This window comes from Halichoerus grypus, chromosome 14 (genome assembly GCF_964656455.1).
Source record: "Halichoerus grypus chromosome 14, mHalGry1.hap1.1, whole genome shotgun sequence".
Lineage (NCBI taxonomy): Eukaryota > Metazoa > Chordata > Mammalia > Carnivora > Phocidae > Halichoerus > Halichoerus grypus.
This window is the reverse complement of record NC_135725.1, coordinates 77,210,324-77,225,710: the sequence shown is the minus strand read 5'-3', so window position 1 is coordinate 77,225,710 and position 15,387 is coordinate 77,210,324. Positions and strand designations below refer to the sequence as shown.

At 41.9% G+C, this 15,387-nt stretch overlaps 1 protein-coding gene across 4 annotated transcripts in view; it reads left to right on the top strand.

The window, feature by feature from the left end:
- The window catches only part of ASTN2 (astrotactin 2), an 865,335-nt gene that overhangs the window by 372,566 nt on the left and 477,382 nt on the right, over positions 1 to 15,387 (top strand). For all 4 annotated transcript variants that reach the window (XM_078061680.1, XM_078061681.1, XM_078061679.1 and 1 more), the window contains one exon: positions 10,090 to 10,257. In XM_078061680.1, coding sequence (XP_077917806.1) covers positions 10,090 to 10,257 — 168 coding nt within the window. The remainder of the gene's footprint in view (positions 1 to 10,089; positions 10,258 to 15,387) is intronic.

The window sequence follows — 15,387 nt, the reverse complement described above, 5'->3', positions numbered from 1 at the left end:
ATCTATTGTGTGATTGTTCTAAGAAGATTCTAATTTTAACCAAGTTTCTGTCTTCTTCAGAGCTTTTAAAAAATAGTATTTGAACAAAAAGAAAGAGGCCGACCCTCTTTAAAATAGCCAATGGAACTTCTTCTCCGTGTTTTCTTAGTTTTCTTCTTCTCTTTGTCATTTGCATCTCATTCACATGCTTCCGCAGGATTGCATATTCATTATAATCTGGCTGCCACTCCCTTGTCCATCCAATGACTTTGCAGTGTTTGGAACCAGGTCAGGTAGCAGACTGGGCATCTGTGGGTGGATGGAAATAGCTTAGCTGAGACTAGGGTTTTTATCCTGGGCTCCACGATCCCTGGGGGCGGAGGGGGAACCCATGGATAGAACTGTGTTTCAGCTATTGGTTCCCTTTGTAATACCATGCATTTGAAAACTTTATTCTGAAAAGTGACCCATAGGGATCCATGACAAAAATAAAGGTTAATAAACAGGGTGAATGCCGGGCTTAAGATGTTGTTGTCAAATAAGACAGAGAGTACATTAGTTCACTAGGGCTGCTGTAGCAAAGTACCTTGACTGTGTGGTGAAACAACAGAAATTTATTTCCTCCCAGTTCTCGAGGCTGGAAGTCTGAGATCAAGGTGTTGGCAAGGCTGGTTTCTTCTGAGGACCTCTCTCCTTGGCTTGTAGATGGCTGCCTTCTCCCTGGGTCTTCACATGGTCTTCCCTCTGTGTTTGTGTCCTAATCTCCTCTTCTTAGAAGGACACCAGTCCTATTGGATTAGGGCCCTAACCTAACGACCTCATTTAAACCTAATTACCTACTTAAAGACCCCACCTCCAAATATAGTCATAGTCAGAGGTACTGGGGGTTAGGACTTCCAACATATGAATTTTGGGGAGGGCACCAATCAGCCCAGGACAGGTAGACAGTACAGAGGAATAGGTTGAAGTTGATGCAAGCAAAGGGAGAAGAAAATGGCAGAAGGGACAAGAACTTTAAGAATATCCGGAGATAACAGCATAGAGAAAAATGTCTGATGACTCTATCAGAGATAGTTGTAAGAGAACCCCACCCCCCCAACCCACCCCATGACTCTAGATTGTGGCTGCTCTCAGGGATTGAGAGGTCCCAGCTCTCTGGGTTGTCTCTGCCCCTGCTCACAAACCCTCAAACTGCTGTTTTTAACCTCATGTTTGCAGAGTTTGGTCACTTGCTCCTTAAATGGCTTTCAGTCAATGGCAGGTGGTGGGATGTATTCAAGGTTCTGTGGACAGGGGAGAGAGGTGGGAGTGGGTGCACTTTTCATGGGTCTGTTGGGCTGAAGTTAGGTGGGCTCCTCCATTCTGCTTTGTCTTGGCTTTGTTTTCCATCCTGTGCCCCCGAAAAGACCTTTCTCCCAGGTTCACGCTCCTGACAGATGGGATCATCATGGGAATATATGATGTAACATTAGGAAATAAACCTTTAGTTATTTTTCACATATTCTCAAAGAATGAGGTGGGGTGGGGGGAGAGCTGAATACATTTGGCCGAAAAATTCTCTGAGCATCGTTTGTGAAGACCATCTTTCCATCATGCAACCTTTCATTCCTCTGCTTCCCATTCACCACTGTGACCAGAGCCTTCTTTTGAAATCTTCCATCCACAGTTCTCAGAGGTCTGTCTCATGATTCGAGGTATAATGAAAGGGATTTGCAGCTGCCGTCTGGCTCGCCAGGCAATTTTGTCTGGTGATACCTCCTTCCGTGGTATTTTTAGTTCTCATCTGTAGCTTTCTGTTTCTTTAGGGGCTGATATGCCTCTGGCTTTTCAGAGAAGACTACGGAGTGGACTGAGCTCCCCAGCTCACCTCTGATCTATGCTGCACAATTACAGAAGCAGGCTTATAATCAATGTAATTGAAGATCAGAGTTAATGAGGACCTCCGTGCCCGTGCAGTCCCCTGAGCAACGCTGAGCTTCAGATTCTAGATAAGGAAGCGATTGGGCTGAACTGAAAATCCATTTGGCTAATTAGATGATGTATATTCCCACAAGCCAGTGGGAGAAAAAAAAATACATACATACATATATATATATATATGTATATATATATATATACATATATATATATATAGAAAAATAAGGAAACATGACATTTTAAAGTTGAGATTTTGGCAAAGATTCACTTCAGAGTCACTGCTCTCTGGGGAGATTGATATGAACACAAAGAGGAATCTCAGAGCACCCAGAAAATGGGGGTACTTTTGATCCAAACCCAAGAAAATAAAACAGGGTCCATTGGAAAACTAGAGATATATGAGACGTATGGAATAATGTATTTATATTCCTTTCTTGTGTATTTATTCTCAAAGTAGTGCTAGAACTTACCCAGAGAGAGCTGCTTGGCACTCTTTGGCCTTACTGTGCTTGTGCTCACTCTCTCTCTCTCTCCCCCACCCCATCTCTGCACACACACACTACCCAACATCTTCTGAACCTCCACTGTACCCTAAGCACTATGGTGATTGCAAAGTTAGATAAGGCATAGTCTGCTTTCAAGAAATGTATGATCTAGATGGGAGAATAAGAAAGGGGAAATAAAAAAAATCATGATTTGCCTTAAATTTGCTAAATCTGAACTCCCTGGAGTGTGAGTACTCAGTGGACAGACGTCATATTTTGCTCATCCAGAGGCAGGGACAGGACCCAGCACATAGTATGTGCTTTATTTGTTAAATGCATAAATCTATGGATGAATGAATAAATCTATGACATGGCGTATATAGGTGGTAGTTGAGTGCAATACCTTGTAAGTATGAGAGAGAATAAGAGACGCACAAGCCAGGTCTGAAGGTGAGCCTTAAGGGGCAAATGCCACTTCAACTTTTGCCAAGTTTGTTGTTCCCCTTTGTATCCTTCCAGATCTAGCTTAAAGGCCATCTCTTCAGCGATTCCTTTCTGATACCCCTTTTTCCTTCCACTTATACTCAGAGATGCCCATCCTTGTCATGCAGTGCTTTCAACACTTTAGGTTGTATTATATCTATCTGTGCACACATTTGATCTCCCTTGTTAGTCCATAATTTTCTTGATGGATTCAATCCATTTATCATTCTCTATACCTGTTTCTTATGCAAGGAGGGGCTTAATAAATGTTGGTTAAATAAACATGTGGATTAAGTCTCGACAATTATGTTTTGTGCAGTTACTTCCTCTCACTATCTGATGTGGCATCTCCCTGACACATGTCCTTGCCCCTTCACACTGAGTCCCTCCAGCATCTCTACTTTGATCATCCACACCACAAGCCCATGGGCTGAATGGGAGCTCAGGAGCCATGATTGTCAATTCAAGTTTGGTTTGGGACTGGGGAGACACTGAAGGGCTAATCTTGTATTCTGGCTCTCCCAGGATAAAAACAAAAAGACAAAGAAACAAAAGCCTTTGGGATCAACGTGGAGGCATTCCTGCTTCACAATCCCATGAAGTTAGTTGGAATTCCTTCTAGTCAAGCACAGAACTCTGATTTAATTAAAACAATTCATGGAAACTAATGAGAATGAAAACACATTGGTCCAAACCTATGGGATCATTAATTCATTCAACAGACATTCTCTAAACTCCTAATATGTGCCAGGCATTTTGCTCACGGCTGGATTGATAAGGACTACTGAATGAGTCATGACCTCTTCCCTGTAGGAAAGCACTATCTATCAGAGAAAGCAAAAGACCTTCCACACTACAAGATACATCCTAATGGGGGATGCACAGAGTATCAGAAAAGAAGCAAGACTACCATTGAGGGCAGGTCTGCCTGATACCCAACCAGAGCCCCAACTCTCCAGACAGCCTAGAATAATGGGCAGGTCCCATCTTTGGATGCTGAAAAACCTAGAGTCAGTTTCTACTTTGGCCACTTACTAGTTGTAAATTTGGTTAAATCAGTTTCTCTCTGAATTTCATATTTTCCTTTTTTAAAATGGGGAAAATACCTACCCCATAAGGCTGTTATAAGAATTAAGTGAACAGGATGTTAACACATTCATCCCAGGGTCTGGAACAGAGAGGGCATTCAAAGGATAGTAACTCCCTTCTGCCATTAAACCAACAGTTACCTTGGTAGAATACCTTTTAAAAGCAGTGAATGAGAACCTACTTTTGAGTCACTCCCTTTTTAAAAAACTTATTTTACGTATTTATTTCTTTGAGGGGGGGATGCGTATAAACAGGGGGAGGGACAAAGGGAGAGGGGGAGAGAGAGAATCTTAAGCAGGCTCCACGTCCAGCATGGAGCCCAACTTGGGGCTTGAACTCATGACCATGAGATCATGACCTGAGCCGAAATCAAGAGTTGGATGCCTAACCAACTGAGCCACCCAGGTGCCCCAAGTCACTCCCTTTCACAGAGACTCTTTTCTCATATTTAAGAGAGATCAGTTAACCAGTATTGGATTCAGAGCTTTGTAAGTCTGTAAGAAATCCAAATAATAACTAAAATGGCTCCTGCTAATTGAGATTTCACAGTGTGCTGGGGGACTTCACATACTGCAGTGGATGTTGTTGTGCTGTGTCCAAATCTCTCATTAGAATGCAGGCACTCTTCCCCCAGCTGCCAGGAACATTGGTGGTCGACCACTTGCTCTGAGTCTTTCTTGGAAAAATGTCCTTCATTGAAAAGGACCACTTCACCCAAGCACATGTCCCTTCCTTGAGGATAGCCCGTAGCCTATGGCTGGTTAATGTGGGGGTACAAAGGCCTGACACATTGTCTTGATTCAGGAGAACTCTGAGGGACCATCCCAGCTCCAGAACTTCCCCTGGGATCAGCTGAGGGCTTTGCTCCAGCTGCATGGCGATTCGGCTCCTTCCTCTGCTCAATTCCACTTTGCTCCTTACCAGGGAACCTCCAGCAAACCTCCTGCATGCCAGTCTCTGCCTTTGAGTCTCATTTCTGGTACACCTGACCTAAGATACGTACATTGTCTCATTTAATCTTTATATCAATCCTATGAGGGAAAAATCTGTAACCACATTTTTCATGGGAGATGACTGAGGATTTGTCCACGTTTACAGAGCTTCTGAGTAGCAGAGGGAAGATATGAATACATGTCTTGCTGACTCTCTTCTCTGCATCCCTGCACTGTGTAGCTTTCCTGAAGTAGTGGGATTAGCCAAACTCAGCCCTGGGACACAATTCAATATCCATCCCTCAGTCTTTAGTGAGAATAAATACAAGAATTATCCATTTAAACAGCATGACTGTGCTTTTTAAAAGAAAAATCTGTGGTTGATACTGATGTTCGGTGCCTTGCACAGGGACCCATGTGACATGTTTCTGCTCGGGCTTAGTTCCAGAGGGGAAAATATGGCTTTGCAGATAGATTTGCATATCTTCCTTTGCCAGAAATTTGAAATATGGAATCCAGCAGACTTCTTCTTTTTTTTTATTTGCTTTAGCGCCAAGGATTTTAAGGCCAACTTCAAATGTGGTCATTTCCTTATCTCTGAGCATGATGCTATCTATCCCTTATACTTTTCACATAGGATTCTCTTTCATCCTCACCAAAAATCATATTGTCCACTGTGCTTCTATTGATAACTCATTCTGTAAGATGATGGAAATCACATCATCTGTGTGAGTTAGAGAAGATAACGTTACATGCCATGACCTTACCCTTTTTAGGGAATCTTAGGTCCTCAGGGCATTCAGGTAGGGTCTGATGTGATCCTGCCTCCCTGGCCATTGCCCTTTGGACCACAGCTGGTCACCAAAGCCAAGAGGAACAACCAGCAGGGTCTGTTGTGACCTGACAGAGAGGTTGCTGTCAAACCCATATGATGCCCAGTAGCTGAGTTCCTCTTGGGAACTTATTGGTTGATAGTGAGGTAGAGAGAAGCAAATGCAGGGAGAGAAGCTAAGTCATGCTATTTGTGAAACAATTTAAGATCTGCTGCTGAGGTCTGTAGATCTGCCATAAATCTAGAACCACTCTCCAAGTCCAGCATTGTGGAGCTTGGTCCTAGTTGAACTTTTTGTTTTTCCTTTCCCCCTGTGAAATTTGACTTTTACTACATATTTTTATATGTATTTTCTCTGTTTTTATTTTTTTCATTTATTAAGTTTTTTAAACTCCAATTTCAGTATAGTTAATATACACTGTTATATTAGTTTTGGGTGTACAATATAGTGATTCAGCAGTTCTATACATGACTCAGTGCTCATCATGATAAGTTTACTCTTAATCCCTATACCTATTTCACCCATCCCCCCACCACTTCCCTTCTAGTGACCATTAATTTGTTCTCTATAGTTAAGAGTCTGTTTCTTGGTTTCTCTCTCTTTTTTATTTGATCGTTTGTTTTCTTTCTTAAATTCTACAAGCGTGAAATCGTATGGTATTTGTCTTTGACTTATTTTGCTTAATACTCTGTAGCTCCATCCATGTTGTTGCAATTGGCAAGATTTCATTCTTTTTTATGGCTGAGTAATATGCCACTATACATATATATATATATATATATATATGTATGTATATAAATATACATACACCACATCTTCTTAATCCATTCATCTATCGATGGACACTTGGGCGGCTTCCTAGTTTGGCTATTGTAAATTATGTTGCAGTAAACATCCAGTGCACATATCCCTTTTAATTAGGGTTCTTGTATTCTTTGGGTAAATACCCTGTAGTATGACTGCTGAATCATAAGGTAATTCTATTTTTACCTTTTTGAGGAACGTCCACTCTATTTTCCAGAGTGGCTGCACCAGTTTGCATTCCCACCAACAGTGTAAGAAGGGTCCCTTTTCTCCATGTCCTTGCCAACACTTGTTGTTTCTTGTGTTTTTGATTTTAGCCATTCTGACAGGTGTGAGGTGGTATCGCATTGTGGTTTTGATTTGCATTTCCCTGATGATGAGTGATGTTGAGTATCTTTTCATGTGCCTGTTGGCCATCTGTATGTCTTCTTTGGAAAAATGTCTGTTCGTGTCTTCTGTCCATTTTTTAATTGGATTATTCATTTTTTGGGTGTTGAGTCTTACACATTTTTTACATATTTTAAATACTAACCCTTTATCAGATATGTCACTTGCAAATATCTTCTCCCATTCAGTAGGTTGCCTTTTCATTTTGTTGATTATTTCCTTTGCTATGCAGAGACTTTTTATTTTGATGTAGTCCCAATAGTTTATGTTTGCTTTTATTTCCCTTGCCTCAGGAGAAAATACCTAGAAAAATGTTGCTATGACCAAGGTCAGAGAAGTTACTATCTGTGCTCTCTTCTAGGATTTTTATGGTTTCAGATCTCACATTTAGCTCTTCAATCCATTTTGAGTTTAATTTTGTGTATGGTGTAAGAAAGTGGTCCAGTTTCATTCTTTGCATGTAGCTGTCCAGTTTTCCCAACACCCTTTAAAGAGACTATCTTTTTCCCATTATATGTTCTTTCCTCCTCTGTCGAAGATTAATTGTTATATACTTGTGGCATTATTTCTGGGTTTTCTATTCTGTTCTATTGATCCATCTGTCTATTTTTATGCCAATACCATACTGTTTTGGTTACTACAGCTTTGTAATATAACTTGAAGTCTGGATTTGTGATGCCTCCAGTTTCAAGATTGCTTTGACTACTCACAGTCTTTTGTGGTCCCATACAAATTTTAGGATTGTTTGTTCTAGTTCTGTGAAAAATACTGTTGGTATTTTGATAGGGATTGCATTAAATCTATAGATTGCTTTGGGTAGCGTAGACATTTTAACAATATTTGTTCTTCCAACCCAGGAGCATGGAATGTCTTTCCATTTCCTTGCATCATCTTGAATTTCTTTCATCAGCATTTTATAGTTTTCAGAGTACGGGTCTTTCACCTCTTTTTAGTTAAATTTATTTGTAGGTATTTTATTGATTTTGGTGCAGTTGTAAATGGGATTCTTTTCTTAATTTCACTTTCTGCTGCTTCATTATTAGAGTATAGGAATGGAACAGATTTCTGTATATTGATTTTGTATCCTGTGACTTTACTGAATTCATTTATCAGTTCTAGTGTTTTTTTTGGTGGAGTCTTTAGGATTTTCTATATATAGCATCACGTCATCTGTAAATAGTAGAAGTCTTATTTCTTCCTTACCAATTTAGATGCCTTTTTTTTTCTTTTTCTTTTTTTTTTATTATGTTATGTTATGTTAGTCACCATACAATACATCATTAGTTTTTGTTGTAGTGTTCCATGATTCATTTTTTGAGTATAACACCCAGTGCTCCATGCAATACATGCCCTTCTTAATACCCATCACCAGGCTAACCCATCCCCCCACCCCCCTCCTCTCTAAAGCCCTCAGTTTGTTTCTCTTGTCTCTCATGGTTCGTCTCCCCCTCCGATTTCCCCCCCTTCATTTTTCCCTTCCTTCTCCTAATGTCCTCCATGCTATTCCTTATGTTCCACAAATAAGTGAAACCATATGATAATTGACTTTCTCTGCTTGACTTATTTCACTTAGCATAATCTCCTCCAGTTCCATCCATGTTGATGCAATGTCTGATGGCTGAGTAATATTCCATTGTATATATGGACCACATCTTTATCCATTTATCTATTGAAGGGCCTTTTTTTTCCTTTTTGTTGTGGGCTACCTTTGTCTATTACTGCATACATACATTCACCATTTATACCCAATATGCAGCCACCTTGCACAGGCTTTTGTTCCTTGCCTTCAAAGAATATGTGTGTGTGTGTAATGTAACCCATATATGTATGCCTGTATGTGTTCATGTATGTATATATGTGTATATAGATGTATATGTATGTGTGTACATATATATGTATGTCAAAGGGAGTATTTTAGAGTATAGATTACAAGGTAGGGTCTTTTGTTTGACTTACACAAGCTCTTTTTTTAAAGATTTATTTATTTATTTATTTATTTATTTATTTGAGAGAGAGAGAGTGTGTGTGTGTGAGCAAGGAGGGGAGGAGCAGAGGGAGAGGGAGAGAGAGAGAATCCTGAAGCAGATTTCCTGCTGAGTGGGGAGCCTGACATAGGGCTGGATCCCAGGACCCTGAGATCATGACCTGAGCCGAAATCAAGAGTCGGCTGCTTAACCAACTGTGCCACTCAAGACACCCTTAACTTACACAAGTTTAAGAGCAAATTTAAGTCATTATTTCCAAATTCTTGATTATAATCAAAATCTGAATTTTCAGCCTCTCCTGAAGAAGACCTGACATTCTTGTACCACTGGCTTTTAGATCCATTTGGCAAGAGCTGGCTGGAGCTGGCCTGCAGCTACTCCAGTCTGACAGAACCTGTGGTGCCAGGTCACCCCAAACTCCATCATTCCCCAACATTAAGGCATTTTCTATGGACCAAGTATAGCTTTTTTTCTTAAAGGTGCTATGGATTTCTTTGAATTTCTCTCTGTCCCCATACCTCCCTCTCTCTCTCTAATAAAATAAAAAACAAAATCTAGGCCAGGAGGCCAAGAAGCTGCTCAGCTAGTCTCTCCCATTAATATCACATACCTGGCCCCTGTGGGCATTAATGACCCCTGTTAGGGGCGGGGGGGGGAGGGGGTTGGAGGATGCCTGGGTGACAGGGATATTAGCATTTTTTTTTCTTTTGAATTTTAATCTTTAAGCATTCTTTCCTAGGACAAGTCAGGCCCTGGCTAAGCATAGCATTTTTATCTACATTAATTTATTCAATTTTTACAACAACGAGGTGGGTTCCATTGATATTCCTATTTACAGATGATGTCACTAAGGCCAGAGGCATTGAGTGGCTTGCACAAAGTCAATGGCAGATAAGGGTGGATTCTGCATTTGAACCCAAATCTCCATCAGTCCTAAGGGCCCAACTTTTATCCACTAGGCTGAACTGTCTCTGCGTCTGATTTGTCTCTTTCTCTCCTGGCTGCCGATACCATGGCTGGCATATTGTAAAAATGCTCTGTCAGTGTGGGTAGACGAGTGCAAACAGAGGACCTGGGGTAGGGGGATTGCTTGCATGCACCTGCCTGTGTTCCTGGCCTGCACATCAGCACCAAGACATATCGGCATCCTACAATTGGAGAGAAAGTAGCTGTCTTTCTCTCTGTTCACCCACAGGGAGCAGCTTTGTGGTGAGTGAAGGGAGCTACCTGGATGTCTCAGACTGGTTAAACCCGGCCAAGCTGTCCCTGTATTACCAGATCAACGCCACCTCCCCGTGGGTGAGAGACCTCTGCGGGCAGAGGACGACAGATGCCTGTGAGCAGCTCTGCGATCCAGAAACTGGTGAGCCGTGGGCTAGGCTGGGGATGGAGGGAGGGAGGAGGCAGGCTGCAAGATGGCCTGCATGCCTTGTACCTGAAGAATCATGGCCTCTGAGCCATGGACAAAGGGTTTTACCTGAAGGCCCATCCGTTCCATTGGCGGTTAAACCATGTGCTGCTATCACTGGGCCAGGGAGAAAGTTCTATAAAACCATAGAATCCCAGAAGTAGAAAGGACCACAGAGAGCATCTGGTCTGGTTTCAGCAAAGCAAGGTGTCTGAACATCATCAGGCATCCCTGAGCTCAGATCCTATCCACCTCTTACTAGCTGGATGTCGTTTTTCTTTTTTTACCAGTTTTACTGAGATATAATTGACATATAGCATTTTGTAAGTTTAAGGTGTATGCTGTGATGATTTAATACATGTATACACTATAAAATGATTACCACCTTAAGACTCATTAACACCCCCATCAATTCATATACCATTTTTTTATGGTGATAATGCTTAAGATCTACCCTCTTAGCAACTTTGAAGTATATAAAACAGAATCGTTAGGAGTTCACTGTGTTGTACATAAGATCCCTAGGACTTACTCATCTTAAATGGGGAGATGTTGGTCATAAGGTACAAACTAGCTGGGTGTTCTTCAGAAAGACATTTCCTCTGAGTACCAGAGAATGAAAACAGCATTTAACTCACAAGGCTGTTGTTAGGATTAAATGAGATAATGCATGGAAAGCCCCTAGTATATTCATTTACTCCTTCATTTGATAGGTATTTATTGAATAGGCAGACACTTCCCTAGGCATTGAGGATATAGCAGTGGACAAAATTGGCATAATCTCTGCCCTGATTAAGTTTATATTCTAAGGAGACATTCAATCTGCACTGTCTAACAAGGTAGCCACTAGCCACAGGTGGCTATTTAAATTTAAATTAAGTAGAATTAAATAAAGTCAGCATTCATTTCCCCAGTCATGTTAGCCATCTATCAAGTGCTGTGTAGCTCCATGTGATCAATGGCTACCTCTTGGACAACTCAGATATAGAACATCCCCAGCCCTGCAGAAAGTTCTGTTGGACTGCAATAGACCAACAGGAAAGTATATGTACTGTGTCAGGTGATGATGCATGCTGGGGGAGAGCACACAGCATAGGGGATGCTAAGCTGGGAGTGGAAGCGGAGCCATTATTACATGCAGTGGTCAGGGGAGGCTTCTCTGAGAAGGGGACATTTGAGTGGGCACCGCGAGGCAAAGATGGAGGAAGCCATGTGACTATTTGGAGGGGACGGCGTTCTACGCAGAGGCAACGACAAGAACCAGCATGTTGTAGCAGGAGTTCAGGAGTGTGCCATTAGTTGAACAGGAGGAACAGTGTGGTTGGATGGAGGTGAGAGAGGGGAGGAGTAGGAGGCAAATGTGAAAAGCAGAAGATTGGGTGGGGGTGGCTGCAGGGAGTTATATAGGATGACAAGGACTTAGGATTTCACTCTGAGTGTGATGGGATGTCACTGGAGGATTTTGAGCCCAAGGAGTGACATCATGTGGCCTGCATTTTAACCAGAAGCACTCTGGCTGGTGCATGGCAAATTGACTTCACATTCAAGGGAACTATTATCCCAACATAGGCAAGAGTTGGCAGTGGCTTGACCCATAGGGTAAGGGGCAAAGATGGTGAAATCCTGGACATTCAGAGGGTAGATTTGACAGGACTTGTTATTGGATATGAAAGGTGAGAAGTATAGAGGGGTCAAAGATGATTCCAAATGATTCAATCTGGACAGTGGGTGAAAGGACATCTCTTTCATTGAGTCAGAGGATGCTGTAGGAGGGTTGGGATTGAAGTGAGGGGGATCAAGGGTGCTGTTTGGGATGTAAGTTCAAGTTGACTACTAAACATCAAGTAGAGATAGAAAATAGGCATTGGAATCCAAAAGTCCAATTCAAAGAAGTTTTAGCTGGAGATAGAAATTTATGAGTCAACAGCATACACTTGGTATTTAAACCCAGGAGACACTGTCTTATTTATAGTAAATGCTTAGGAAATGGACCATCTCTTCTTCATTGTTGTTGCTCAATAAATGCTGGTTACTAATGTGTACAAATAGGGAAATAGGAGTTGGAGAAGAGAGTTGCCAAGGTCCCAGAGCAAGTTAGAAATGAAGCTATTCTTGCTCCCAGTCCTGTGCTCTTCCCTACAACTTATATTGCTATAGTCTCTCTGGAACTTCATCCCTTTCTTCATTAACAAGAGTCTGACCATCTTGCCTGGAAAATCCATTGCATGATGCCCATGGGGCAGCCCCTGTGCAGTGGCCCAGGTCAAGGGTGTGCTCCCTCCTACCCCAGCTCTCCTTCACTTCTCCATGGGGCAATAGCTCAGGAGCGAAGGGAGAGCTTCTCCAGGCTAACCCTTGAGCCTCTGCAGAGCTGCACAAGGATTTGGCTTTCTAACCACCATCTCCTCTTATCCTTTAGTTGGGAGCCTGTTTAGACACATTTTTGCAGCCTTTGCATAGGCCTATTGGGGAAGCTATTTGGAAAATGCAAAGCAACTCTAGTGTACCATTTGACCAGACAGCTGAATCTTCTTTCTCTTAATTAAAACATTTAGGCTTTAAGGCACTGTCACCCTAAGCAGTACCTTTTTATTCCCAACACACACACACACACACACACACACACACACACACACACACACACTCTCACGCATGCACATATTTACACACACACATGCATATTTATACACACACACACACACACACACACACACACACACACACACTCTTGATTATCGTCACACAACAGCCAGGAAAGGCCTTGTAGAATTATGTGCCTCTGGATCTGATCCTGTACATTCTCTTTTTTTTTTTTTCTTTTTCTTTCCTTAAAAAGCAGGCAGGATTATGGTGGGAGGGATCACCACTTTTCCCTCCCCACACAAAGCCCCCAGCTAGCAGAGTGGTGAGTACCTGAGGGTCTGACCTTCTGGTTTCCCAGCTGATCTGCCTTCAGGTGTAGGTTCATTGTTTCTGATGATCTTTTCCGTTAGCTGCAAGCTTGAGGGCATGATTCCAAACAGTGGGTCATTCAGGAAGGAGGCATGTGTTAGCCAGTTTTGGAAATGATCAACTCTCCTACCAGTATCCCCTAGAATTAAACACACACACACACACACACACACACACACACACACACACACACACACCCTACAGAGCTGAAAATGCTACTAGAATCCACTGGGTTGACCTTCTCAACTTTATCATTGATGATATTGATGCCAGAGAAGAAAAGTGAGAGGATCAAAGGCACATAGCCAGCAGATAGAGGGCCAGGATTCCAACTCAGGAGCCTGTGCTCTTGACCAATGCTTCTCAAGCCTCTGCAGGTCTAGTGTGGGTTTAAGATGGCACATTTCTAAAAAGCTACCAGCTATTGCTGATGCTTCTGGCCAAGGACAACTCTTGGTGCACCAAGGCTCTAAACATTCTTCCTCCCAGATAGTCTTCTCATTTTCCACATGAACAAGAGAAGTCCCAGCTGCCATATTTGTTAATTTATTTATCTGACAAAGCTATGCTCATGTCTGTCACTTTATTTTCTACCTCTCTTTGCCACATACCTTGGACTCTGAGTACACTGAGACCTGTAATTCCCTGAAGGCACCATACCCTCTCATGCCTACATCCCTTTGATGGGGTGTTTCCTCCCTCTTGAAATGTCTTTCTCCCCCTTTTACTGGGAGATCAAGGGTTCTTTTTTTATTTCCATTCCATTCAGCCCAGACCCCTGACTCTATTGAGGAGCCCTCCTCTCTGCTCTCATAGCCTCTGTACTTCCCTACGTCATAGTTCTTGTCATTGTTCTTTCCTTGTCTGGGTCTGTCACCAAACTGTAAGCTTCGTTAAGGGCTGGTGAAAGGGGATTCAAAGCATGTGTCTTGCTTATCTCTGTATCTTTAAAACTTAGCCTATTGCTGACATATAATTAGTGCACAGAAAGTCATGAAAGGATTAAGGAAGGAAGGAAATTTGTATGCTCCTTGAAACAATTTTATACACCAATTTTTAGTTTCTTCCTCCATATCCACTTACATATGAACTCAGATTAAATATTTCCCAGCTCTAGAGAAATTGGGTACCAGGAACCATCCAGTAGCCAGACAAGCTAGAAGGCTCTGGCTTCATCCTCGCATTCAGCCACATCCCTAAGAGCACTCTCCTTTCAGTCTTCACTCTGCTCAACTTCACAATAGTCCTCTCAAACACCCCATGCAAAGTTTGACCTTCTGACTAGAGTTCAGGCTCCTTTCTCTACCTGGAATGTCTCCCATTCTCTAATCATCTACTTTGTAAAATTCTGTTCACTGATTACCTCTCTTTCCCTCTTGGTAGAATGGATGACTTCCGCAGTATCATCAGAGTTCTCTGTTCACTACAAATCTGATTAAAACTTGAGTTATTGTTTGGAAAGTTGCCTGCCCTACTAAAATGTAAGCTCCTTAAGAGCAGGGACTGTATCTAATTTACTCCTGTATCCTTCCCACCCCAATGTCCAGCAAAGAACCTTACTCTTACAAGTCACTCAAGGCATATGTGGATGGGACTATCTACAGGTAAGGAGTGGAAATGGGAACATAAGATCCCTGAACATATTTTCATGGGTATTGACTCAGACCCATTTTGTAAAAATTTATTTCAATTTGTTAGATTCAATTCAAACAAGATTTTCTTAATTCCACAACTCATAAGTCTTGTGTGTTAAGTGCTATGGGAAATCACAGACAAATTGGACAATGTTCCTGCCTTCATGGATTTCACATTTTCACAGGGATAAAAATAATATGCTCATATATAGCTATTATAGAAGACACAATGTGGGATAAATCAAGAACAGACATTAAAAAAGTAGCTCATGCCTGGAGAAAAGGGAGAAATGTATTCTGGATGGGGATTTCAGAAGATACATCATGAAGTGCCTGACCTTTTAGCTGAACCTGGTAGAATCAGTGGGGAGGATGAGTAGGATGGGTCCTTTCACAGAGGGATCTTAATGATTGAAATCAAGAGGAAGAAAGTTTAGAATTATTCCAAGAACCAGAAAGCAGTATAGCTGGGCTGGCATCTAGAGAATGTGCTGCACAT